This window comes from Sphaerodactylus townsendi, linkage group LG07 (assembly GCF_021028975.2).
Source record: "Sphaerodactylus townsendi isolate TG3544 linkage group LG07, MPM_Stown_v2.3, whole genome shotgun sequence".
Taxonomy (NCBI): domain Eukaryota; kingdom Metazoa; phylum Chordata; class Lepidosauria; order Squamata; family Sphaerodactylidae; genus Sphaerodactylus; species Sphaerodactylus townsendi.
Window position 1 is genome coordinate 30,372,245 of NC_059431.1, and position 25,700 is coordinate 30,397,944.

At 44.3% G+C, this 25,700-nt stretch overlaps 1 protein-coding gene across 5 annotated transcripts in view; it reads right to left on the reverse strand.

Annotated features, from left to right (window-relative positions):
• Nucleotides 1–25,700, reverse strand: part of PDE4D (phosphodiesterase 4D) — a 565,399-nt gene that overhangs the window by 369,988 nt on the left and 169,711 nt on the right. Inside the window, exon 1 of one of the 5 annotated variants that reach the window (XM_048504160.1) lies at nt 3,693–5,016. The exons of the other annotated variants lie outside the window; for them this stretch is intronic. Coding sequence (XP_048360117.1) covers nt 3,693–3,739 — 47 coding nt within the window. The 5' untranslated portion in view covers nt 3,740–5,016. Of the gene's footprint in view, nt 1–3,692; nt 5,017–25,700 lie in introns of those variants that run through there. 5 annotated transcript variants of the gene reach the window in all.

Genomic DNA, 25,700 nt, shown 5'->3' on the forward strand with positions numbered 1-25,700 from the left:
TTGTTTAGTTTGATGCATTTTATTGTGATTACATGTACGTACTAAACTGGATTTATTCTTCTGGTAGTGTAGGTGGGTTGTTGTAGATAGGAAGTCACCATCTATTTTTCTACTCTTCTGTATTATATCAGGTTAAGTAAGAGGTTGTTCGTTTGTGATGGTTTATGATTTATTTATTATGAAATGATGTTATGGGATTTAGGTCGTTGTGCTAATTGTTGTTGTGATATTATTATGTTATATTGCAGTTGTTATTGTATTATTGTTATGCTATTATGGAATGTAGTGCTGCTATACTGTTGCTATTATATTGTTGTTCTGTCCCTGCTGTCATGAAATATTATGCTGTTGCTATAAGTTTATTAATTTGTTATAAGTTTATTAACCTGGTATAGAATTATTAGTATGTATTGAATTGCTGAACTATCGATTTATTGTTAGGGCTATTGTAAGTGGCATTGTTGCTATGTTAAGTCCTGCCATATTGTTATATTATTGTTTATTTATTGTGTTGTGTACCGCCCTGGGCCCTCCTGGGGAGGGCGGTATATAAATTAAATATATATTCTGTTCTATTCTGTTCTATCTTGACAAGCCGATGGTCTGATTCCATATAAGGCAGCGTCACGTGTGGTTTTAAACCTTTTGTGCATCTAACTTGAGAAATATGGTGTCACATGACAGAAAGCAGAAGCGTCAGGTTTTTAAACTATTTTAACCATTGTTTCAAATTTAACCAGTCCTAAATTGTGTGGTCTGTATCCAGACAGTCTACAATCTAGAGATGGAGCCTAAATAAACCACTGCAACATTTCGCAGATGAAAAAAGAGATTTTTGTGCACTGGTCAGATCTATTTCATGTCTGTGTGCTGAACCTGATCAAAGCTGCATCTGCTACCCTGTCCAGACTTAAATAGCTTACGTGTCAATACATGCAATAGAAACGCCCAATCACACACCTGGAACTTTGCAGGAAGCAACTGAGGAAAATTTAGAACAAGAGTGTGGACAGGGTTAAGCATTGCTTCCCTGCCACTCCTTCTCTGTTGCACACTGCTTGCTTCTGGTGTTGTTTTGCCTTACAACAACAATGTGCAGTATTTGACTAGCTTACATCTCTTCCGCACGAATCCAGCAGATGTAAGACACCCTCCTGACATTTTGCTTAGGACGGCCGTTGTCTTCTAGGGTTTTTGTTACCCGTGCGGATTGCAATGATTCTGATTCACTTGCCTCAGATAATTAGGCTCTGTCTCTGATACTTTAGTTTTAGAGATTACGGGCGGGGGGAGCAGGGGAGAGGAGAGAACTCTGAAACCTGATGAACTCATTTGTGTGCTTGAAACACTCAGATGCTGATGGGGCAGGGGGAGGACCAAGTGGATTTCTTGTATGATCATGGTATATGTTTTCGGCAGAACCTCTTACTGTATCAGTATCAGAATTTGATTACAAAACTGCCCCAACACACACACACACAAGTGGCACAGAGGAACAAATGGGGATCAGTGTTTTACCCAGGATCAGTATCCAAAAAAGCAGGAAGAGTTGCAAAGTTAGAGGTTCTGTTGCAGTGCAGTAGGCAGGAGTCTCTGTTCTGCTGGTCAAACATGGGCAGAAGGCAAGAATCTTCACATCTATCTCTGGTCTGCATAATTCAGAGGCTTTGGGCCGCCTGCCAGTCAAAAAGGTTGCTGTTGTACCTTTCTGTGCCTGTAGAGGGCCTTGGGAAAATTCCTGCTTCATTCAATATGGCCAAGTCCTCAGGGCTAATTCACACAAACAGTGGGGGGAATGGGCTTTATTTTCAGTCCATCCAAGTGCGGACTGAAAGTGCATGTTGTAAACTAGGGGTGTCCAATTCTGATGCTTCAGATGTTCTGGCATGGCCAATTGGGGCTGATGGGAATTGTAGTCCATGAACATCTGAAGTGCCAGAGTTGGCAGCTCCTGCCATAAACATCGTAGCCATTCTGGCACACACAGTGAACAATTAATAGGCTATTCCCTCCCAGTTCAGTTCTGGAGGTCTTCTTTTCTTTTTCAGTGACACAAAGAGATAGAAATAGGAGGAAGGAAAATGTTGGCCCTTCTGGACTCCGTTGCCTGAAGCAGTTGCTTTGTCTTCTTTCATGGGCAGGCCAGCTGTGGTCACTCAGGTCCCTGCAGGAATGCTTGGGATCTGTCAAGCCAGTGCAGTCATCACAAAGCCTTTGGGGGGGAGGGGGACTTTGCCCCAGATGAGGTCATTGGGCTGGGGCCTTCTGCCTGATGCATAAATGGCTAGTAAGAGAGCAACAATTGCAAACTTCCCCCCTGGAGCTTATAGTGGGCCCCATGCAAGCACTCACCCCTCCCTTCAATGGTCCATTAATCCCCAGACTTTATCATCACAAGTAGAAAGTTAGATAAAATACCGGCAAAGAGGAAAAGGTACATCTCATACAGGAAAACGTAACTTGAAAATCCGGTTACTTCAATGACTTGTTTTTCCTTTTACATGAAAGCTACAATCTATTAGAAAAAAGGCATTAAGCTGAAGGTGGAAATAGTCACAGAAGAAGCAAGGAAAATTTGGATTTGGGATTTTGGAATTGTAAATGAGGTGTCAACCCAATGCTGCTGCTGCCCCCCAAGATGCCTTTAATGAGTTGCTTCAGAGCCGAGCAAAGCCAGAAGCATCAATTCATAAAGCTTTTAACCAAGCACTACATTAATTGGGTCACATGAAAAACCTCTTACTCCATTATAATCTTAGTAATGGATGTGTTAAAGGAAGCCAGAGCCTTCTCTCTGCACCAAATTCAAAAGACAGAACGTGGAATGTTGCCATCCATGCCAGTGCTTAGGTATGCCAAGATTCACTTACAGATCTTTTTTAAAAGAATGCCTAGGATTTTTTGGAGATTTTCCTTCAGAAAAGCTGAAGACGTGTGACCACGTCAATTTGCTCAGTTTTCCAGAGCATACTGTTTTAACAACCATATACAGCACAGCAATTTATTATATAACAATATAAGACGGCTATAATAGTATTCATTGCCAGGATTGCGTAACGGAGAACTCTCCCTTGGTGTATATAAATATGTCTATATTTCAAAGCAAGTAGTGCCTAATACATGGATGATATTCCAGTGGCGCACAGACAAAAGAAAAGGCATCCTTGCTGTGTGGGTCTTAGAGAAAGAATCATTCCAATGCTGGTGCGGATCCCAGCAGAAGGGGGTGGGGCAGAAGGAGGGGGGGAGAAGAAAGCGAGCCAACTGTTTGCCAGGAGAACCATGAACAGCAGCTCTTCCGAACAAATACCCCTGCCTTGAAGTGGAAATAGACTTGGCTGGAAAAACACTGAACTTCACAATAAACTTGAAAGAGTTCTTTTAAAAATAGAAGCTATATAGTCTCTGAAGTAGACCAAATTCAACAAGGCAACAGAAAGGAAGATTATGTTTTCATGGGTTTTTAAAAAAAATGACATTATAAAATACACTGTGTCCCTGTGGATTCTTCTTTGGTTTCTGGTTGTAACACCTGCATGAGGACCCCATGTGTTACGCATGGCTTGGTTACAGGTTTTCATTTGCACCGTTATCACTTTGTGTTATGCTATCAGTCACCTCATGGTTGTCACAGTGCTTTGCAAACAAATATGAGTGCACCTTCCAACCCAAAGTGTACAGGAGTTACTCACCATATCCATGAATGCCTCCTGAACGGAAAATTATTCACATGCATCATGTTCACAGTTCTTTCAAGCCTCAGTCGTTCCCTTGTCCGAAGGCTTTATCTGTTCCGGTATTCATAGATACATTCCACCACAACAGCAGCGTCAAACGGCATGAAGGGCTATTGCAAAAAAAGTATTGTATTCCACATCTGGGAGAATCTCCAGGAGCCCAGGACAAAATTTCCAGAAGGTTTCCTAGCTATTTGTCCAGCCATTCATGCAACTCACTTGTTCGTTTGTGTTCAATCGCCAAACTAGCCAGCTACATTAAACAAGTTATCCTAGAATGAAGGCTAATGGTTCCCCCTTTGAGAAATCCCGCCAGGTACAAATTAAAGCATCATCTTCTGCAGCATTTTCGAGAGCAGGAAAAGCTTAGTCAAAAGAGAGTTTCTGGACAGCTGGGCTAGATCAGTTTTTAAGAGGAAATGCAAAACTTCTACTGGTTCTGCCATGCTGTCCATTAGAAACAAGTATTGCTTTTTCTTCCTTCTCAGACACATATTCCTCAGTGGCGGCTCTGATGCAGTTTCCTTTTCTTGAAAGAAAGACGGGAGGCTAATCGGTTACAAACGAAGCAAACTTTCCCTCTGGAGACGTCTCCCGCCGCTTCCCTCCTGCCAGGAGAAGACCCTCAAGGAAGGATGCGCTTTCCTGCTGCCTCCTCAAAGAGGGCCATCTCGACCTGCCGTGCTGAGAGGTCCCCATGCTCCAATTCGCTGCCTCTGTCCAGCACCCGCAGCAAAACAACCCCGCTTCCTTAAGAAAATGGCAATCGTTGCCAGCCGCGCACGTTTCCTAGGGGAGGAGGTCCCATTCAAACCGCGGGGCTTACTTCTGAGTAAGCACGTTGAGGATCGCGCGGGATTCCGCCGCTGATAAGCCCAGTTTGGCCAAAGCAGCTCTGCTTTTATCAGGCACACCAGCCCTATACCTGACCCGCTAGAAAGCCGGCTTAGGTCCCGGTCCTACGCAATCGAAGAATGTCCTCCCCGGAGCCTCACGGCTCTTCTGCCTTTTGTTATCCCCCCCACAGCAACTGGCTTTCTCCAGCCCGATCCCGACTCCCGCCTGCCTGGCCGGGTCCCTGGGAAGTTTTCCGGCGGAGGAAGAGCCGGAGCGCGCCCTTGCCCTCCCGGCGCCAGTTGCAAAGGGCAGCGGGCTCCCGGGGGGGCGACGATCGCCGGAGCCCCCTTGGCCACCTCGGCCCCCCCTCCTTGGGCCACTCGCCGGCCAGTCCGCGGCACTCGGATTCTGCAGCAGAGCTCATCAGCCGCCGGCTGCAGTGACGGCTGCCCGGGGAGGGCGCGCTGGCGTCAAGGGGGCCCCTCTAGGTGGGTTCGCCCGGCCCAGCGCCGGCTCTGGGGCTTTTCCAGCAGACGGCCAGACAGAGGAGAGACCCGGTTCAAGGGGGCGGAGACGCGGGCAACGCCCTAAAAGGCTTTGCGTGCCTGTGGAGCACGAGGGCGAAGCAGCTGGGACAGATCCGCACCGGGCACCCCCACCCCCCCTCAGATCCCCAAAAGACCTCAGCGGCCTTTCTTGCTGGCCAGGTGGATCGGTGCTTTAACCCAGATCTGCTGGTTTTGCTTTAACCCTGCTGGTTTTGCACATCCAGGGAAAGGGGCACGGGGCTGCTTTTGCACTGCGGGAAGCGGGCGCTCCAGAGGGTCAGGCAGGAAATCCTGCACCGTGAAAGTCGTCCCCTGGAATAACAGCCCTGTAAACTGTTGGCTCGCTAAGATTCTTTGCGAAGGCGTGCCCGAGATAAGGGATGCCATTCACAAGGCAAGCCTGCGGAGACTTCCTATTTCCTCCATGTTGCCTTCCACGACCCCTCGAAGGAGCCCCGGCGCTGCTGTCACTCGGGAACCAGAACCGGATAGTAAACTCTTTGGAGGCTAATCGGATATTGGGAGATCAAACTCGCCTTTGTTGTGAGCTGGCGAACAAAGCGGCGGCTTCCTATTCGTCGGCAGACCCGCGTCTTCCCCCGCGCCCCCCCCTCCAAATCCGGCGCTTTGTGCATCTCAAAGGTAGAAGGGGGTGTGGCAAGGTGTTGCATTTCATGCAAGTCACACTGCTCAAAGTTCCCTTCCTCCCACCCTTCAGTAGGTCGCAGGGAAACCAGCAGGAGCCATTGATCATTTCAGAGCACTGGGAAACCGGAGGAAGAAGGATCTTTGCGGTTGTTATACAGGCAGAGCCCCAGTGTTACTCAGGCACATCACCTGGCTGCTTCTGCTCAAAACAGGAAAATACTTACAGAGAAAAAGAGGCCTACAAATAGGCCGGCAAAAGCCACCCCTGAGAAAGCGCCCCAGGAAACAAATGAAACCTTGCAGAATTGAAAAGCTGTCAGTGCAACCCTGCCCTGGCCGCCTGCGTTCTCTCTCATACCGTTGGTAAAGGCTATGACTCATCTTGCTGTAGTGTCTCGCATACCAGGGATGCAACACAAATCATCTCCGTTTATTTATTTATTTGTTTAAAGGCCGGCAATCGCCACAAAGCAGTGGAGAAGGAACCATTTGTCACTTGGGGTAGTCGGATACAGAGCAGGGCAAAAGGCAATGCAGTCCTAAATGAAGTTGCTCCCTTCTGACACCATAAACTTTTAAAGGAAGTCACTCTGGTTAGGATTGTTTCTGAAGCAAGGATGCTAGATGCTCAGACCACTAAGCAAGCCTAACATGGAACCATTATGAAAACCACGAAGGATCACTTGGCCCACTGGGTCAGGAAGCTCTCTGGCCTGCTTTGGAGACTTCCTTGCCTGGTCATTCTCTAATTTACTCCTTAATTTCTTAAATCTACAACCGACATCCTTCAGGACCTCCTACAGTCTCACATGCTGAGAAACTCTCAGGAACAATGTGGGAGGCAGCACAGAAATACATCCACCCTGGCCGAGATGACCCTGGCCAGCCTTATTGCATCAGACCTCAAAAGCTAAGCAGGGTCAGCCCTGGCTAGTATTTGGACCTAAGTCCAGGGCTTTTATACAGAGGTTCTCTGTATAGTTCTTCCACAGGCTCTCTGTATGGTTCTTAAAGCAAAGCCTCCCCCATCCCCAAATGGGTCTGTCTCAGTGATGGCGAACCTTTTCGAGGCTGAGTGCCCAAATTGCAACCCAAAACCCACTTATTTATCGCAAAGTGCCAACCCGGCAATTTAACCTGAATACTGAGGTTTTCGTTTAGAAAAAAACAGTTGGCTCCGAGGCGTGCATTACTCGGGAGTAAGCTTGGTGGTCGTCGGTGGCTTTGCTTTGAAGCAACTGTGCAACTCTTCCAACAGGTAAATCACGACCCTAGGAGGGTTTACACAGAAGCAAGCCCCATTGCCGAGCTTACTCTCAGGTAAAGGATTGCGCTTTAGTTCTTCGCATGAAAATCAGTGGGGTTTAACAGCGCTTAACAGGGTTACCTACACTGCTTCCCCCAAACTAGGTGTTAGGTTTAATGCTAATAATCGAGCCCAGCAGTCCAGGCCAGCCTCGTTGTGGGGGAGGGGGGACTCTGTTTGCGGGTGCCCACAGAGAGGGCTCTGAGTGCCACCTCTGGCACCCGTGCCATAGGTTCGCCACCACTGGTCTATCTGGTAACACTTCATCCTGCACAAAGTAGTATACTGGATATTCACTCAGTGTCTTGGGAGCTACATATGACTCTTGGACATGCCTGTGGGAGTGTTTCCTCATGTGGCACTTGCTCCTTGTTCCAGGAAAATGGGCAAGGCCATTGCCCAGTAGGACTTATGACTGGAAAGTGGTTCCTACTTTGAAACCCTAGAACAGGGGTAGGGAACCTGCGGCTCTCCAGATGTTCAGGAACTACAATTCCCATCAGCCTCTGTCAGCATGGCCAATTGGCCATGCTGGTAGAGGCTGATGGGAATTGTAGTTCCTGAACATCTGGAGAGCCGCAGGTTCCCTACCCCTGCCCTAGAAGGACTGAAAGAAACGTAAAATTTTAAGCCTCCCAGATCCTTGTGCTAGGTATGGGAAGGGCCCATCTTCTCCACCAACCTTCTGCTCAAAACAGGAAAATACTTAACCACCTCTGTTCATCTCTTGCTTTGAAAACTCTACAGGGTCATCGTGAGATGGCTGTGACTTGTTGGCCCTTTCCACCCCCACTTTGGATCCAGTGCATTACATTCAAGCACTTGGCCCACAACTGCCTGCTCAGCCTGCAGTGAACATCTTCTCTCCATCTCACCTTCCGGCTCCCCACCACACCATTTATTGTTTAGCAAAATGGATGTCCCCAGACACTGCCTTTAAAAGATCTTCAAAATCTGCCAGTTCTTGACATCTTCCTAGAAATTCTCTCAAATAAGGAATGTATTTATATATATTTACAACAACGCTCCAGTCTAATCAGTTTCCCACCCAGAATAAATTGCAAAATGCATCCGAAGTGAAGAAGAAAAGAATGATCCATTTGTGACAATCAGTTTCATCACCATGGGAAAGGTAGGAAATAGCTGGAGATCACAGTTGCTGACGTTGAACAGTTCAGCATTTGTTAATCGATTATGCATATTTCCACAAATAGCAATTGTAATGTTCATACCATCTGAGGTCATGTCTGTTTTTCCTCAGAGATCAGATTCTTTCAGAGGTTGGCCAGAAGTCAAATTCGGTTGTATTTCCTTCATGCACAGGGAAACATGGGAAACACTTCTCCATGGCGTGGTCCCACACAACTGTAGGCTCTGTGTGAATAACATAACCTGTGGCCAATGCTGTGGGAAGCCCTCGTGATGAACTCCACCCAAGGGGTTGAATAATTCACACACAGCCATATGGGTCTGCAGCTTCTATGCTGCTGCAGCTAGGTGCTGAGGGGGCCATGGTGGCAGAGTCATGGTTAACAGTCAGCGTGGAATCTACCCATCTTTCCTACTTAAGCAGATGCTACATTCTTTCATCAGCTGAATAATGCAACTAAATATAATACATTAAATAAAATACTTGACTAAGAGAGCAATGCTAAGCCGGTCTACTTGAAAGTAATTCCTATTTTACTTCCAGGAAAGGGCTGCATAAACGAATTTCAATCTAAGCAACCAGCCTAAATCTGTGAAGGGTTTTTTGCATCTGCTTGCATCAACTTTTTACCACACCATTTATTTTAAAAACATGCTTATCTGTACGTACAGCAATTCAACCAGCAGGTGCAGGATCCAATGATTAAATAATCCCCTTAGAAAGATAGTATGTTAGGTAGAAGGCCATGTAAGAACAGCTTATTTTATTTATTTGATTTGTACCCCAACTTCCTCCACAATGAGGACTCCAAGCAGTTTATATCATTTATATCATTCTCATCTCCTCCATTTTATCCTCACAACACCCCTGAGAAGTTGGTTAGGCTGAGATGCTAAATATTAAAATGGATACCATGTATTTTCTACATTATACTTCCTGCTTATCAAGTAGGCAAGTATGTACAGAAGACAACATCTCAGCACCAGTGGGGTAGTGCCAAGGGGACTGGGGGGAAGCAATGCACCAGGCGCGCTCCTGTGCAGGGGTAGCCCAGGGCAAGCGGGGGTGTGACAGGGGCACAGGCGCAGTGCCCCCTTGCTCCGGCCCTGCTTAGCACTAAATGTGGTTCAGTTCAATCAGTTTTGTTATACAAATGTAAAGCTGGCACTGGTCAGACCATTCATTCACATAACAAACATCCTCCCCTTCTACCTGACCACAATTCAGCCACTGATGTACATAGTAAAAGAAAACCTAAAAGGCAATTTCAGCCTCACATTATATTTGCAAACTTTCTCCGTCCTTTAAAATTTTGGGCAGAGTTTTGTGGAAGGATACCAAGATGGAGTTGCAAACATAGAATATTTTGGTGGTTGTGATTCGGGATATAACATTTCCCAACCTGACCCAAAACATCATGTACTGATGTGAGGGCACACTGAAATCAAAGACAAAAATTTTATCATTTGCCAATCCATTCTCTGTTCATCTTCAAAATCAGGAATCTGCCGTGTCAGTATAACCGCAGCGTCTAACTCTTTTCTCACATACAAAAGAAACATGGTACAGTCTCTGAAAAGAAAAAGGGAAATAAAGGAAAAGTTATTTATATACTCTCTTTCATTCATGGGCAGCAAGAACAGGATAGCATCTACTACAATAGAGAGATCTAAAGTAAAAAGAGCTCCACATTCTGGGACAAGACAGAGAGAGAGACTTTGAGGCTTACCCACATTTTTGACACAGTGAATTTATTGTCTGATCTTTTAGAAGTCATTTTCAGGGAAGGGGCTGAATGTGAGTCTGGACAGGGAAGGCTTGTTGAAACAAGGTCTGACCCAAACTATGTGCCTTTGCTGCAATGCTTCAGAGAGGCTATGTACCCAACGCAGGGGTGGGGCATGTTTCCAAACACCCATGAAAATCTGTATGCACATAGGCATTCCAGTGAGCATACAGGGGCCAGTGGCGGAGCTTGTCGTCATGATTCCTGATGCTCAATATCCCTGCTAAAAGTAATCAGAACAAGTCATCTTTTCTACATGCACAGTCTACCACAGATTTCCCCAGTGGTCAAACTTGTGTCTTGGAAATGTTTTGCATGAAATTGTTCTGCACAACACCATTCCCCCATTGTTTTTCCTCTTGCCTCTTGCAAGTTGCATACATTCCACATGGTACTGCTGAAAAAGAGTTATTCCTAAAGGTGGTGGGATGTCATATCTGATGCAGAAGAGTAACCCTCTCCCACTTTTCCCCTTTTGATTAGGCCAGGAGTCTTCAAACTATGGCCCTCCAGATGTTCATGGACTACAATTCCCATCAGCCCCTGCCAGCATGGCCAAGTGGTGAGACTCATGGGAATTGTAGTCTATGAACATCTGGAGGACCATAGTTTGAAGACCCCTGGATTAGGCTCTCTACCCTTACTGCACAATTAAATTGAAGTGGTAATTCAAAAAAGTGTGCTAGCCTCAATTTCTGCCATTGAGAACTGCCTACACAAAACGGAAGCCAAGAAAACTCTCTACTTGAGCAGGCGCCATTACCTGAAGGAATAGCAACACATAGCCCACTCTCCTGCCCTCCCCCCCACAAAACCCCACATTTTTGACCAAATTAGAGCTGCAGTAATGTACAATCATTACTGTCAGTCTCTTGTCAATTCCACACATTCCTAATTGCCCTTTAACTTACATCTCAAGTTTGATATGAAATTGACAAAGCTGATCCAATCACCCCTACTTCTTTGTTTATGTGCCCAAACATTAACACTGCAAACTCTATCTGAAACTGACAGAGGTGATCTAATAGTCTCTGCTTCTTGAGCCTGAACATTAACATGGCAAGCTCTATCTGAAATTGACAAAGCTCATCTAATCACTCCCATATGAACCAACCTACCCATTCCTGTCATCTTAAAAAGTCTGAGATTAGATTGACAGCATCTTAGTTGTGGTGCCAAAACTTTGGAACTCCTTCCCCAGAAAGATTTGTCTGTCTCTGCCATTTTCTTCCCCCAGCAGATCCCCCCCCCCCGGTTTGGTGTACTCCCATTAAATTTTATAGGCTGTCCTTCCTGGTTGTGTTTGCACGTCTACATGTTTTTATTGCATCATTAAATATTTTACACATGCATTTTAAATGCAGTTTTAATGCCTTAAATATTTTAATGCCTTGATGGTTGCTGCCTCGGGGACCCTGTTTGGGTGGAAAGGAAGCAAGAAAGGTTTTTTAATAAAGAAATGCAATGCAATGCAATCTATATAGCTCTGCTCTTAATCCTTAACGGTTTTTCAACATCCTTCATATGCAGCAGTGCACTAAAAGAAACCTTGTACTCTAAATGAGATCTCAAAAGTGCTCCTCTGATTGGCACAGCTGCTTCCTGCAATGGAAAGTGCATGGTTTTGTTAGTCTTCCATGCCACAGCAACACATTGTTGACTTGTATCCACCTGATTGCTCCCTGCAACTGGTGCGATCTCTCAGGGAGCTCCCAGATGGAGGATGTTTTTAGCTGACTCAAGTTTTCTCTACCTCTACTAGCCCCAGGGAGACTGTGTGGATCCTGGCACTAATTCAACAGCAAACCAAGAGTTTAGCAGGGCCAGCACAAAGGGAACTGTGCAAACAAGCAACTGTACTAATTGCTGCATACATCTTTTCCCCTCCTAGATACTGTTTACTACAGACATGATGTACCAGTAAACCAGAAGTTTAGGAAAGGGTACCTCTTGTTTCCCCACTGCAGCATCCCAAACCTAAAGGGAGAGACAGTTTTATTTTTTAAATGACCCTCAGGTACAACTGTAGCTTAGCTGCAGAGAGGGTAGTCAGACAAGATCAGACAACAGGGAGGAGGGGAAAATGCTTTCTTACAGGCCCAAATCTTCTCAGTTGCAGCAAAAGGCAAAGAAGGCAGGTGAGGAAAAGGCCAGGTGGCCAGAGGTCTGGAAAGAGGGTGACAGTGCAGAGTTTGGAGGGCTGACACCATCCAGGAGCAAGGGTGAAGTTTTTCCTGGCCTCATGGAAGAAACAACCATTGGCTGCAATACCTAGGGCTATGGAGGGGGATCCCATTGAGGCCTAACCCAGGGGAGGAGGAGGAAGAGGAGGAGGAGAGTTGTTTTATATATCCCTCTCTACTGTCAGGACACTCAAAGCAACTTACAATCACATTCCATTCCTTGACCCGCAACTGGCATCTTGTGAGGTAGGTAAGTTCTGAAAGAGCTGTGACTGGCCCAAGGTCACCCAGCAGGCTTCATGTGAAAGAGTGAGGAAGCAAACCCGCTTGTCCAAGCTAGAGTTCGCCACTCTTAATACTGCACCATGCTGACAAAGGGGGCAATGGACAGAATTTAGAAGACACCCTCAGCCAGAGTTGAGCTGAGATCAGGCCTGTGTATTAAGGGAAACAGGAAAAATCACTGCTAATGCTGAAAGCATTTCTTTCCCTGTCAGGCCACTGGGCTCTGTAACAAACACCACTTCTTCCATTAGCGTAAAGACTCACTGATATCAGCTGTGCCTCATTTATTGTGACTGCAGCAGCAGGAAGGAGTTGGGAGCCCCAAAAGATGAAGTGGCTCATGGTACTATTTTTTGTCCCCTATCTTGTCCATGATTGTCCAGGAATGTGTTTCATTGTCAGTTTTATTTTAGTTGTGTTGTACTTTTATTGTTCTGACTCACTCTTGAGTGCTTCAGCAGAAACATCTTATAAAGAAACATCTTAAAATATCTTATAAAGAAATAAAATATGAAGGAATGTTTAGTTACAGAGGAAATATAAAATAGGCACAGCAGATCTGGAAGAATTAAAATGACGAGCTAGCTAAACATAATGGTAAAATCTAGAAACAAACTGTTGCTAGAAGTTTCTACTCTAGTATTTTTTAATAAATGAAATCATATCAATGGCTGCATTCCAATCCCCCCTGTTTTCTCTCTCAGTGGAAAATGTTCAAGCAGATGCAGTTTACATTAAATCTTACAGAAAGCACGTCAAACGTTTGCCTGCTTTAAGCACACAGAGGAACAGTGTTGGACTAATTACAGGGGTCTGCAAACTATGGCTCTCCAGAAGTTCATGGACTACAATTCCCATCAGCCCCTGCAAGCATGGCCAAGTGGCAGGGCCAATGGGAATTGTAGTCCATGAACATCTGGAGAGCCATAGTTTGCAGACTTCTGGACTAAGATCTCAGGAACCCAGGTTTGAATCCCTAATCTTCCACAGAAGCTCACTCGGTGACCTTGAATCAGCCACATACTCTCAGCCTAGCCTACCTCGCAAGGTTGTTGCGAGGAGAAAAATAAGAATAAAAGCTGCTTTGTTTTACCATTTTGGGAAAAGGTGGAGTATAAATAAAATAAAATAAAATAATAAATATTAAGACTGCTCACTTTATTTTCTCTCACTATCTGTCTCTCTACAAGATGGCCAAAACTCTAAAAACTTCTTGCTGAGCTCTGGAGTAGAGTAGTAATAAAATTTATTGCATGTGGTCAAAGCCATTACATTCTTAACTTAACTTAAATGTACATAAAAAGCAAGGGATAACAAGTCGACCAAAAACACACACACCAGATTAGATTAAAAATAATAAGGATCAAAATAACATCCTGGTCCAAGAACACTCCTGCAGATCAGGCCCTGAGAATGACTTTGGCTCCAATTTTCACAGCAGCCAATGCAAACAACGAAGCCGCCAGAGGGCTGCCAACTCCAGCTTAACAAAGCAGATCTGCATCCCGTCAGTGTCTGAATAGGTGACCTCTCAGAAATCCGATGTACGCCATCTTGAATTCCATGATGGAAGAAAGGCAAAATACAAAATGAAAAGTAGAACTTGGGGCGGGTGGGAAATGTTGGCAAGAGACTTATTTGAAATCAGCCTGCTTTCAGACATATAAATATTGGCAAAACATTTACCTTAGATCCAGGGAAATTTGCAAATTCCATAAATCAGAATAAGAATTTGCACACTGCTTTTAAGGAGCCCTGTGGTGCAGAGTGATAAGCTGCAGCACTGCAGTCAGGACTCTTCTCACAACCTGAGTTTGATCCCCGTGGAGTCGGTTTCAAGTAGCCGGCTCCAGGTTGACTTGGCCTTCCATTGTTCCGAGGTCAGTAAAATGATCATCCGACTTGCTGGAAGCAAAGTGTAGATGACTGGGGAAGTCAATGGCAAACTGCCCCATAAACATAGTGTGTTGTGATGTCACCCCATCATTGACCCAGTGCTTGCAAAGGTAAAAACGCTTTACCTTTTTTCTAAAACTTTAGGACTCTAACCTTTACACTGAGCGTACAAGCTAATACTCCAAAGAATGGATGTCCAGGAGTGGAAATAGAGTTGCCAGCTCTGGTTTGGGAAATACCAGGATATTTAGGGGAGGGGGTGGAACCTGGGTTGGGTTTGGGAGGGGAGGGACCTCAACAGGGTACAATACCATAGAGAGTTTGGTGGACTCTTATATTCAGGCTGCTGAGGACTACAATACTCATCATCTCCTCGCCAGCACGGGCCAATTGGCCATGGGCAGGGGCTGATGGGAATTGTAGTCCATAACATCTGGAGTGCCAAAGGTTCGCCACCACTGCCATAGAGTCTATCTTCCAGAGCTGCCATTTTCTCCAGGGGGACTGATATCTATTGTCTGGAGATTAATTGTAATGATGGGAGATCTCCAGGCCCAACCTTGAGTGAAAATACAATCTCCCTTATCTACAGTCAGTCTCATAAGAACATAAGAGCCTTACTGGATCAGACTAGTGGTCCATCTAGTCCAGCATCCTGTCTCAACATACTAGACAACGAGCATCTCTAGAGGTTCAACAACAGGGCATAGAGGCTGAGACCGTCCCCTGATGTAGCCAGCGACCTGACTCTGGTATTCAGACATTAACTGTCTCTCTTTGGCACGCAGTATCTGTGCAGGAACAGGATTGTTCCCATGGGTTCCTATAAACTTTCAATAGCCTTTTCATAATGTTTGAGGTTTGGACAAAAGATATGTCCTTTGGTCCTCACATTTTCAACAGTTGCTTGAAAAAGGCTGCAATCCTATGCATGTTAATTTTGGGAGTAACTCCCACTGACCTCAGTAGAACTTCTGAGTAAACACACTTAGCACCAGGCTGCTCTTTTTGGTTTCATGGCAGAACAAAATATTTACAGCGCATAAAGTGTCTCACGGCACCTCTCAGATTACACTAAATGGTGGTTTAGTGGATCATCTTGTCTATGCTACATCAAAAAAGAGATTGACTTTGGGAGCCATTCCAAGAGAGAGATTAATAGCCTCTCATGCCCCTTTTTTCTTTGTTATTATTAGAAACACACTCCATCCTCTCAGTAATCTCTGACAGTAGTTGGTACAATGATTAGTTACTGAGACAGACACTACATCAGCTGGCTGATAGTCTGACTGTTGGTGGTAAGGGGTCCTTGTATTGTAGGCTGGCAGTGGCTACAATACAATCTTGAAAAAAACCACTCTTGCAGGTTTTAAGGGGTATCTGTAGCAGTGTTGGTTTTCTGGCTCAGCTACCCAACTGATTGTTTACAGCAGCACAGTAAAGTTAATGCCAACATTCCAGAGGGGCACAGCAAGCTCTTGGTTATCTGCAGTATAGGAATGGAGAGGCATCGCCTCCTGGAGTATAGTACCACCAACCAGGTCTTAGCCTGGCTGAAGCATCACTGCAGGGGATCAGTTCTGACCCCAGCCGGTGGCTGACAAAGAGGGCATGGACGAGGTAAGGGGCTCGGTTTGAAAACCCCCATTCATGTCCGAAGCCCTCAACACCGCTTGTGGGATTTTAAACATTTTTTTAGTGCTTTTTTCGGTTTTGGCCTGCAGCTAGCAGCACCAAACTTTCAGGATTGTTTGGGGACTCTCCTGGCGATACTACCCGGTTTTAAGAATAGGGGGTCCAAAGTTATGGTTCTGAAGGGTGCTCCCCCATCCTCCATTGTTTCCAATGGGAGCTAATAGAAGATGGGGCTACAACTGAGGTTCCATAACTTTGGGACCTCCTGAGCCAAACTTCACTCAGTAAACCTGGGATGTACTACATCAGGATAGTCACTTATTAGAATTTCGACCCAGGTTTTGCAGGAAGTTTGTTCAGGGAGCCCAAAGCCATGGACCTCAAAGGGGGTGCCCCCATCCCCATTGTTTCCAATGGTCCCACAGGGAGATGGGGCTACATCTTTTGAGGGTCCATAACTTTGGACATCCTGAGCCAAACTTCACTCAAAACCTGGGATGTACTATCAGGAGAGTCACTTATTGGTACTCACCTGTGCCTTAGGAGCTTGGTTCAGGGAGTTCAAAGCTATGGACTCCCTGGGGTGTTCTATCCCCCATTGTTTCCAAATGGGGAAGCCAATAGAGATGGGGCTACACCTTTGAGGGTCCATAACTTTGATCCCTGAACCAAACTTCACTAGTCCTGGTACTAGGAGAGACTCCTAAAGATACCCCTGAAAGTTTGGTGCTTCTAGCTTAACCATTGCACCCCTGACAGCAGGCACCTCTCTAGATTCTCCTCTTTTAAATCCAATTCTCTCGCATGGGACTTCAGGAGAATCTGAGGTCCTCAGTTTAGAAGAAGAAGAAGAGTTTGGTTTGTATCCCCCTTTCTCTCCTGTGGGAGACTCCTGGGGCTTACAATCTCCTTGCCCTTCCCTCACAACAAACACCCTGCGAGGTGGGTGAGAGAGCTCCGAAAAGCTGTGACTAGCCCAAGGTCACCCAGCTGGCATGTGTGGGAGTGCACAGGCTAATCTGAATTCCCCAGATAAGCCTCCACAGCTCAAGTGGCAGAGCAGGGAATCAAACCCTCCGGATTAGAATGCACCTGCTCTTAACCACTAATGCCACATTGAAAGTGATGCTGTTTCAGGGTGGGGATAATTCACAAAACAGCATCACTTTCAATGTTGTTAATTAGGACCCCAGATTCTTTTAAGGTGGGATTTAAAGGAGAATTTGGGTTTCTAGGTTTAAACAATTCATTGAAAGTGATGCTGTTTTAAAGGGATTCCAGCATCACAGCTGCCGCCGGGTCAGATTTCACACCAGGCTCCATTTTCCCGGCCATGCTCTGCCCAGAGGGGAGGGCAGGGCAGGGAGTCTGCCATCCCAGACCTCGGAGAGCTGCTTTTATGTTTGCAGGCCAGGGGGCGGGGCTCTTGGGAGGCGTAAGGCAACATGTCCTAGGGGCGGGTGGGGGTGTGGCCCCACCCCGAACCCCCCCATAAAAAATCTATACCTACGTCCCTGCAAAGAGGTACTGGATATAGCTTGTTTGGAGTGACAAAATACCTTGAACCAAGTCTTTTTAGAGGATACCATTTCCAGGGGATAGTGGGCATAAGATTGGGGAAGATTTACAGACAAGATCTGCTTTTGAATATATAAAGAAAACATGTCAAATTTGGTGCTGTAGTTGTGTTTCAGATAACGAAGCATGGATTTTTTTTAAAGCTTCGTTAAACTCAGATATCAGAGTATTGCTAAGAAATAATCACATATTATTTGAAGCACAGAATTGCATAACCATTAGCCCCCAGATTTCCTAAACAGTGTCCTAACAGGAAGGTTGGACAATAGAAGGCAAGACGGCTTAATTACCAAGTCTAGCAGGATGTAAATGACCTTTCCAACAGACACTGTAAATTAAGAGCTGTAGCTATTATTTATTGCTTCTGAATCAGCATATATCTAGAACTGGGTCAGATTCATCTCTAGCACATGGTCAAGACCTATATTTGTATTTTCAAACACAGAAACTGACTTTTGGCCTCTCTTTTCTTTTTCATTTTGAACAGATTTCAAACCAAGTTAAAATTTCATGCCATTCAGTCCTGCATGATATATTTACACCTACAATAAATGAAACACACTCAAAACAATTTATTTCTCCATCGTACAGTAACTGCAAACACTTTACACAATGGGGTGTTGTGTGGTTTCCGGACTGCATGGCCGTGTTCTAGTAGCCTTTTCTCCTGACGTTTCACCTGCATCTGTGGCTGGCATCTTCAGGGGATCTGAAGATGATCCTCTGAAGATGCCAGCCACAGATGCAAGCGAAACGTTGGGAGAAAATGCTACTAGAACACGGCCATGCAGTCCGGAAACCACACAACACCCCAGTGATTCCAGCCGTGAAAGCCTTCGGCTTTACACAATGTCATGTTATCCTTGCTGCAGATGGAAAGTGAAATAAGCAAATCCTTTTCAACAGCAATTAATTAAAACCATGGTGTAGCTGTTCATGTGAAAACAAAGAATTCCAGAGGCACAAAGCACATGCAGAACCATCACATATCAATGGGATTTCCAGATGCTGATTACATGCGCACAGAAAAACTGGAGCAGCATTCACGTCAAAGCTGCTTGTATTACATTTGCTGCTATGAATTATTATGAAGCAAGCAACGCTCTTCTGTGGGCCAGAGTCCAAAAATATTACATCAGTGGACCCAAAGGGCTTGTATATTTATTTATTTAGGAGAAAATAGGCCAGTTGCCCATTAAAATTGGCAACACTGCTTATAATTAAATCATTTTTAAAAGATAAAAGAACTCAGCGAAGCTGCAAAAAGCCAATCAAACAATTAGGATGGCCCATAATCAACATAAGACCATCGTAGGCTGAGCTGCTTCCACACAGCTAAGATTTTCACAGTTTCTGTCATCGGAGCTGTGACTACAGAGAAGAAAGTCTGGATTTGTATCCTGTCTTTCCCTCCTGTAAGGAGACTCAAGGCAGCTTACAAACTCTTTTCTGTTCCTCTCTCCACAAGAGACACCCTGTGAGGTTGGTGGGGATGAGAGAATGCTGAATGAATTGTGACTAATCCAAGGTCACCCAGCAGGAAAATAGGAGTGGGGAAACAAATCTGGTTCACCAGATACGAATCTGCTGCTCATGTGGAGGAGTGGGGAATCAAACCCAGTTCTCCAGATTAGAGGCTACCTGTTCTCAACCACTACACCGTACTGGAATGCACACTGCCCAGACTTTCCACCTCTGAGATTTCTGCACACTTTCCTCCTTCAGCCCACCTGAGTTACCATTTTCCCTGCATTTGGGCAGCTGCAAGGAGCTGATGGCAGGAAAATGGTGCTGATGTGGGCAGGGCTTTTGAAAACACACACCCTCTCATCCAGACGGGCATGACTCTGCTCTTCCCAAAAACATTGGAACAAAGAAGTTTTTTTGGAGGGAAAAGCTTACTGAGGACAGCAAAAAGGCTAGCGGAGCATGATTAGAGCATGGATATTTTTGAAAAACTGCTCCTATCTGGAAGTCAAAGCAGATAAAAATTTCCATGTGGACCAACCATGCAAAGCATAGGCTCATGAATAGCTAGCCATCTAAGTGAGATTAACTAAACAGGAGCTATTGCTCTTCTCAATTGTTCTTCTCAAAGCAAAGTGAAAACAGTACAACTAACCATGGCTTGGTGCCATAACCCTGGTTGAAATTACCCCAATGTAGACTAAAAGTGTAGCTTAGCTTGCTAGGCTGATCACTTTCCCTTTTGGGTATAAATAAAGAGAGTTCAATCTGCCTTCACAGTTTACATGAAGAGGGGCTGGAAAGTTGAATATACTGCCTTTTCGTTAAAAAAAATCATTTAACATGTTTTCTCAGAAGCAAGTCTTGGTGAGAGGAATGCAGTTTAATCTTTTGTAGTGATGTTTAGGACAGCAGCCTTTCATAGCTTTAGCTATCATTTTATTGATTTTATTTATTTAACTCAATACCCCGCCCTGGGCTGGGCTCAGGGCGACTAACACACACATTTAAAATACAATCTTCAACTTCAAAATGATAATCAATTAAAACATTCCAGAAAAAAAAAACTTTGCCTAGCACAAAGCACCAGTTCTTCACCCAAGCCGCTTAGGGAAGCACTTGAGGTGGTGGCAGCATGGCTGGGACCCAGTCTGTTTCCAGTTTGCACAGCCAAGTACAACTCTCACCTTTCTCCTTGTCCTTTAGCTGGCTGGCATATCAACATCCTCACATATGGCTATTGAAGGTTCATGGCTCTTGATTCCGAAAGGTTGCCCCTCCCCCTTGCTTCAGGCAATCATATGGTTTAACCATGGTTAAGGAAAACAAGTCAGGCTGTTATGCCTGCATGAGGCCCCTTTAATAATCGATACCAGACGTAGGGACTTTTGTGGTTCTGGCTGCAAAAACACAGTGAAACAGAAGATTTACAAGGGTCATGAAGTACCACCCTTGCCAATGAATCATTGTTTTTTTAGTACATTTACTCATGATTTATTCAGAGTACTTTTAAATTCTCCCTTGGGGAGTTAACCCACAGCCTTAGGCATGTTGTTAATACATAATCTAATAAGATGGTAACAAATAGAACTTTAATATACTTGGAGTGATTCATACGGAAGAGGGCATTTCATCTAGTTTATGAAACAACTTTTACTGGTTCTTTCTAACTCACCCGTAAAAATGCTTATGAAAATACAAAGGCAAACAAAGATTACTGAAAATATTTCACCAAGCTTCATAGTCTGAAATCAGTTCTCAGATTCCATTCCTTATCCTGTCCCAGCCAATACATTCAGGTTCTTCCCTGCCTGGTAGAAAAGCAATCTTTTGCATTTATTGTCAATACATAATAATACAAAATAATACATTTTAAAGGAAGAAACAGAAGAATTGCAGATAGAAAACCACAGCTTTCTGGCCTTGGAAGTGGAAGTGAGTTTCATGTTTGGATAAAAGGAAGATAACAAAGTGGAAGATAATCAAAGAGGTTGGATGCCCACTCCCATGGAGGCTTCCTGGCAGCGTGGGGAAGCTCAAAAAGTGAAAAAGCCTCCCTGCTACCAAGAGGCCACCATGGGCTGAATGGACTTACACCACCTTTTTGGTGATGTCAGTCTGAGGCCCTGACTGCCAGCATAATGCAGGCAACAGCCAAGAGGAAGTTGACTCACATTGGCTCCTCCCTGGCCACTCCCCCAGCCTGACCCCACTATGATGGTGGTGGCAGGGGCCCCGGGACACTGGCGTGGCATCCAGTTCAGTGTTCCACCACCATGGAGCAGCATGGCAGCGACACACCAGCAGATCTGTCCCTCAGCTGTGGCAAGTGGAGGGCAAATCCACCAGTGTGGCGCTGCTCTCGCAGGCGGATTTAGGCCCCCCTTTGGAAGGGCTGAGAGAGTAACATTTTAGAACAGGACAAAATAACAAAACAATCCTTTGGGAACAATTATAGGGCCTACTATATCCACTCCTTCTAGGCATTTATTGATGGGGTTTGGATACTACAAAACAAGGATCAGGAAGTTACATAGAATGATCTGAATGATTTCATGAACTGACTAAAAATATATTACATAGAACAATGTATAAGGATGAATCCAAAGACATATAGCAAACATCCTGAATGCCAGCTAAGAATAAATAAATAAGAAGATCTGGGAACTAACAGCCAGATTATTTCGAGCCAACAATGGAACACAGCTGCAGAAAATGCTAATATGATCCTTCAAAAATTTTTTTGTTAAAGAGGCCTTTGAGGGTGGGCAGTTCATTCAATCTAATTAATAATGATGATGATAATGATAATAATGATAATGATAATAATCCTTGTACATAGAATTAAGTGCTTCATCGGAAACCTTGTGTCCAGTTTCGGCCATCAGTGTTCAAGAGGAATGAATTCAAATGAACAGAGATACAAAGAGGTATGGATAGCTGCAAGCGTGAAAAAACTATTTTACAAGGCGCAGGTTAAAAGAGAATGACCCATTTTGCTTTGGGAACAATCTACTGATTCTAATTTTGACGAAACCTAGTCAAAGTGGAAATATTGCTCAGGTTAAAGAAGGCTGACTGGGCTACTAGCTATCAACTGAGCCATGATATTTAATCTGGATTGTGTGAGGTGATCTCAAGAGACAGATATATAAATGGTTCTTGTAGCGATAGGCTGGCCTTGATGATATTTATGTTCCTTTTCAATCATGTCAAATTTATAATCTATATTACCCTTTCTCTTTTCTGCAGTTCTGTGGCTTAGATAGGAGATGATGATGCAAGAGCAGGTCTATAAAATGCATGAACATTAATGTTTAATAGAAACTGGCTGCCTAACTCACCATTTGCACTTACGCTTTAATTATTTATGTAGAAACCCTCATGAAAGGTATCATTTTTCCTCCGACACTGCAAACCCATTGTCTTTGGCTACTACAGAACTGAAGCATTTTTCTTAAAATCATTGCCAGATTGCTTGAGGTTAAACAAACTGTCAATATCAAGGGCAGATTTTCTTTCCGTCTTTCTTTTTTCATAATGAAGGATAAGTCTTGCTGTAAAAGGCAGCAATCAAGACCCCTTTTCAGAAACCAGACTTGCACATTATTATGTACAAAATTTATGCCGCTTTCAAAAATCCCACCTGAATGGCCTTTTGGAGTTTTACTTAGGTAACCATTTTTGGAAGCTTAAAATGGACAAGTTTGTCTAAAATCCGGTCTGCAAATCTTGTGAATGATGCCCAACATGGTAGTTGTGGGCAGAAATTGTGGGCAGAAATTGGATTAGGAAACAATAAAAGGTCGGGTGAGCAAATTCCAAAATGTATAAATAGAGAAACTGAAATAACAACAACAATTTCAATAGTAAGCAACACAACACAATAAAAGCTGCTTCTCCAATGCTAACTATTCAGTAAACCAAAGTACACAATAAATATATGAATTTAGCATTATGAGGAGAAATTAGAGGCTTTAGCATATTGGATATCTAGACCAACAGCCAGTGTTTCCTACCAGCATGCTGGAGCCCAGCAGCAATTGAATCCAGTAGCAATGGAGATTTTGTCTGGCCCAAGAGGTCCATCAAGTCTTAAGAGGATTAATTAAGATGAAAAATAAGCAAGAGTGTTTAACTTTTAAATTTCACAGAAAATAATGGAGATGCAACTTGTGTTTCTTCTGTCACTTAAGGTGGCTCTGAACATGCACTTCCCACACCTACAATTTTTTCTGCCTCTGTGAATTTTAGCCTGTGACATGCGCCACAATGCATCTCTGCATAAATCAGTAATTAAGTGTGAATTGACAAGCACGCTCCTTCCAGACAATCCTGTTCTTTTGGTCTTGCTGCCAAACATATGTTGTTGAGGGCAGGGGTGGAGCGAGGGGGAACTGTGCCCGGGCCACGCATGCACCTTGTTCCCCTGCTGCGACAGTGCCCGCCCCCACCCTGGAACGCCCCCGCCATGGCCTTACCACGGCGCGCCCAGGGCATTATGCCCCCCTGCTCCGTTGGTGCTACACCACTGGTTGAGGGGAAATCGCAGGTTACCTGCCATGATCTCTCTAGCCAGGGTTTCTCATAACCAGTTATTGCAATCTAACATAACTTTTAGTCTGAAACACATACCATAGCTAAGAAACACCTACTGTGATTTGCTCTTTTGGGATGGCAGGTGAAACAACACAACAACTCCTTCCCCATCTATCACTGCCATTTAGAAAATCCTTCTTGCTGTTCCTTCAAATGGTTGGTATAGGTTTATTTGCACAAAGTGAGTCAATATAATCAACAAGATAAGATACTCAATAAGTAATGAAATGGGGTTTGGGTTGTAGACCCAACCAGAAATCTTAAAAAACAGAGCAGAAGCAAAGCGTAACTATTAACATGGCCCACTGAATGGTGCAAAATTATACAATGAAATTCAACCCACAACAAATTATATATAGTACAGAGTATAATCCCCAATAATTTTGCAAAGTAACTTTGTGAAAACCTTTCATACAGAGCTAGCCTACTGCCTGCACAGAAAAGCCCTCATGAATAATTCAGTTTTGCATAGTTTGCAGAAAGCCATAGGACTCCCTCAGGCAGGCATTCCACAAAGGAGAAGGCATGTGCATGGACAGATGTTGATTTTGCTCATTTGGAGCTGTTGGATCTAACCCTTACATGCCCTGTTGTTCCAGGAGCACTAAGGAAACATATCTCAGTGCAAAATTAAGGGCTGCTATGATATCAGCAGCCACTGGACTAATAAACTCACTTTGTCATCTCTCTTTTTTGACTTTGTGAACATTCCAAGGTCATAATAGTAACCTACCCCACAAGAGGAAGCAAGTGCTAAAGGAAAGAGACAGAGCAAACCACTCATCCCAAAACATTTGTTTCCATATCTCACCCATCGTTTGGGAGATGACTCATATATGCCGTGTGGCAAAGGTATACATGTATTGTCAAAGGTTTTCACGGCCGGAATCACTGGAGTATTGTGTGGTTTCTGGGCTGTATGGCCGTGTTCTAGTAGTCCATAACATCTGGAGTGCCAAAGGTTCGCCACCACTGTCATAGGGCAATTGACATTATACAACAATGAAAATAGTTCATGAATTAGTAAAATTAATTCACTTTTGTCATGTTAAATGTCATGATGAGGGAAAGCCTTCATACTTGTGTATGGAAAGTGCCATCAAGTCAAGTTGGAGCTGGCTCATGTGTAGGGTTTTTGAGGCACAAGATATAATTGGTTGCCTGCCTCTGAGTAGCAAACTCAGGCTGATTCCGCATGGGCCAAAAACAGAAGTGAAAAGGGTGTGAAAAGGGTTTAAAACGATTTATACTGTTTTCACACTGCTGTTTTTGGCCCATGCGGAATCAGCCTCAGAGGCAAACTCAGAGTCTATTGCCTGCCTCGGAGTAGCAAACCTGGACTTCTTTGACGGTTTCCCATCCATGGACTAACCAGGGCTGATGCTGCTTAGCTTCCAGGATCTAATGAGATCAGGCCAACTGGCCCACCCAAGTTAGCCCAGCCTCCTATTTGCTTTGTTTAAAAATAAATACCACTCAGGTATTAGCGAGGGATGGGGGGAAATGCAGATATTAATGGTGGGGGGTGGGGTCCATATTTTGCCATGATGCTCACTGCCTTGGGAAAGTTATATCTTTTCAACCTAACCTAGTTCACAGAGTTGGGAAGGTATGCAAGGGAAACCCCAGCTTGAAGACCTTAAGTTTTATGGAACCATGGTGGGATTAAAAAACTTAAAAGAAAGCTTTGTTTGAAAGACCTGTGCAGGGATCTTTGGGTGAGCACTAAGATAGAGGAATACAGAACATGCACAGAAAAGCATGTGTGCAGTAATGAAGACATCAAGTATGGAAGACAATGAGGGCAAGATCCCTGTCTAAACAGGCTTCCATGTACCTGAGAAATTAAACAGAAGGAAGGAAGTACAGCCAGTCATGTGGAGAAGCTGACTAATATGCTTTTTACCCACTCTTCACTGCAGCCGAATAATGAGTTGATTGTTAAATCCTTAATGAGATTTATCTAATGAATGTGCGTCAAATATTCCCAACCTACAAGTCATTATTGCTTTCCCTTTTAATCTCAGCCAGTGCAACCAGGTGTG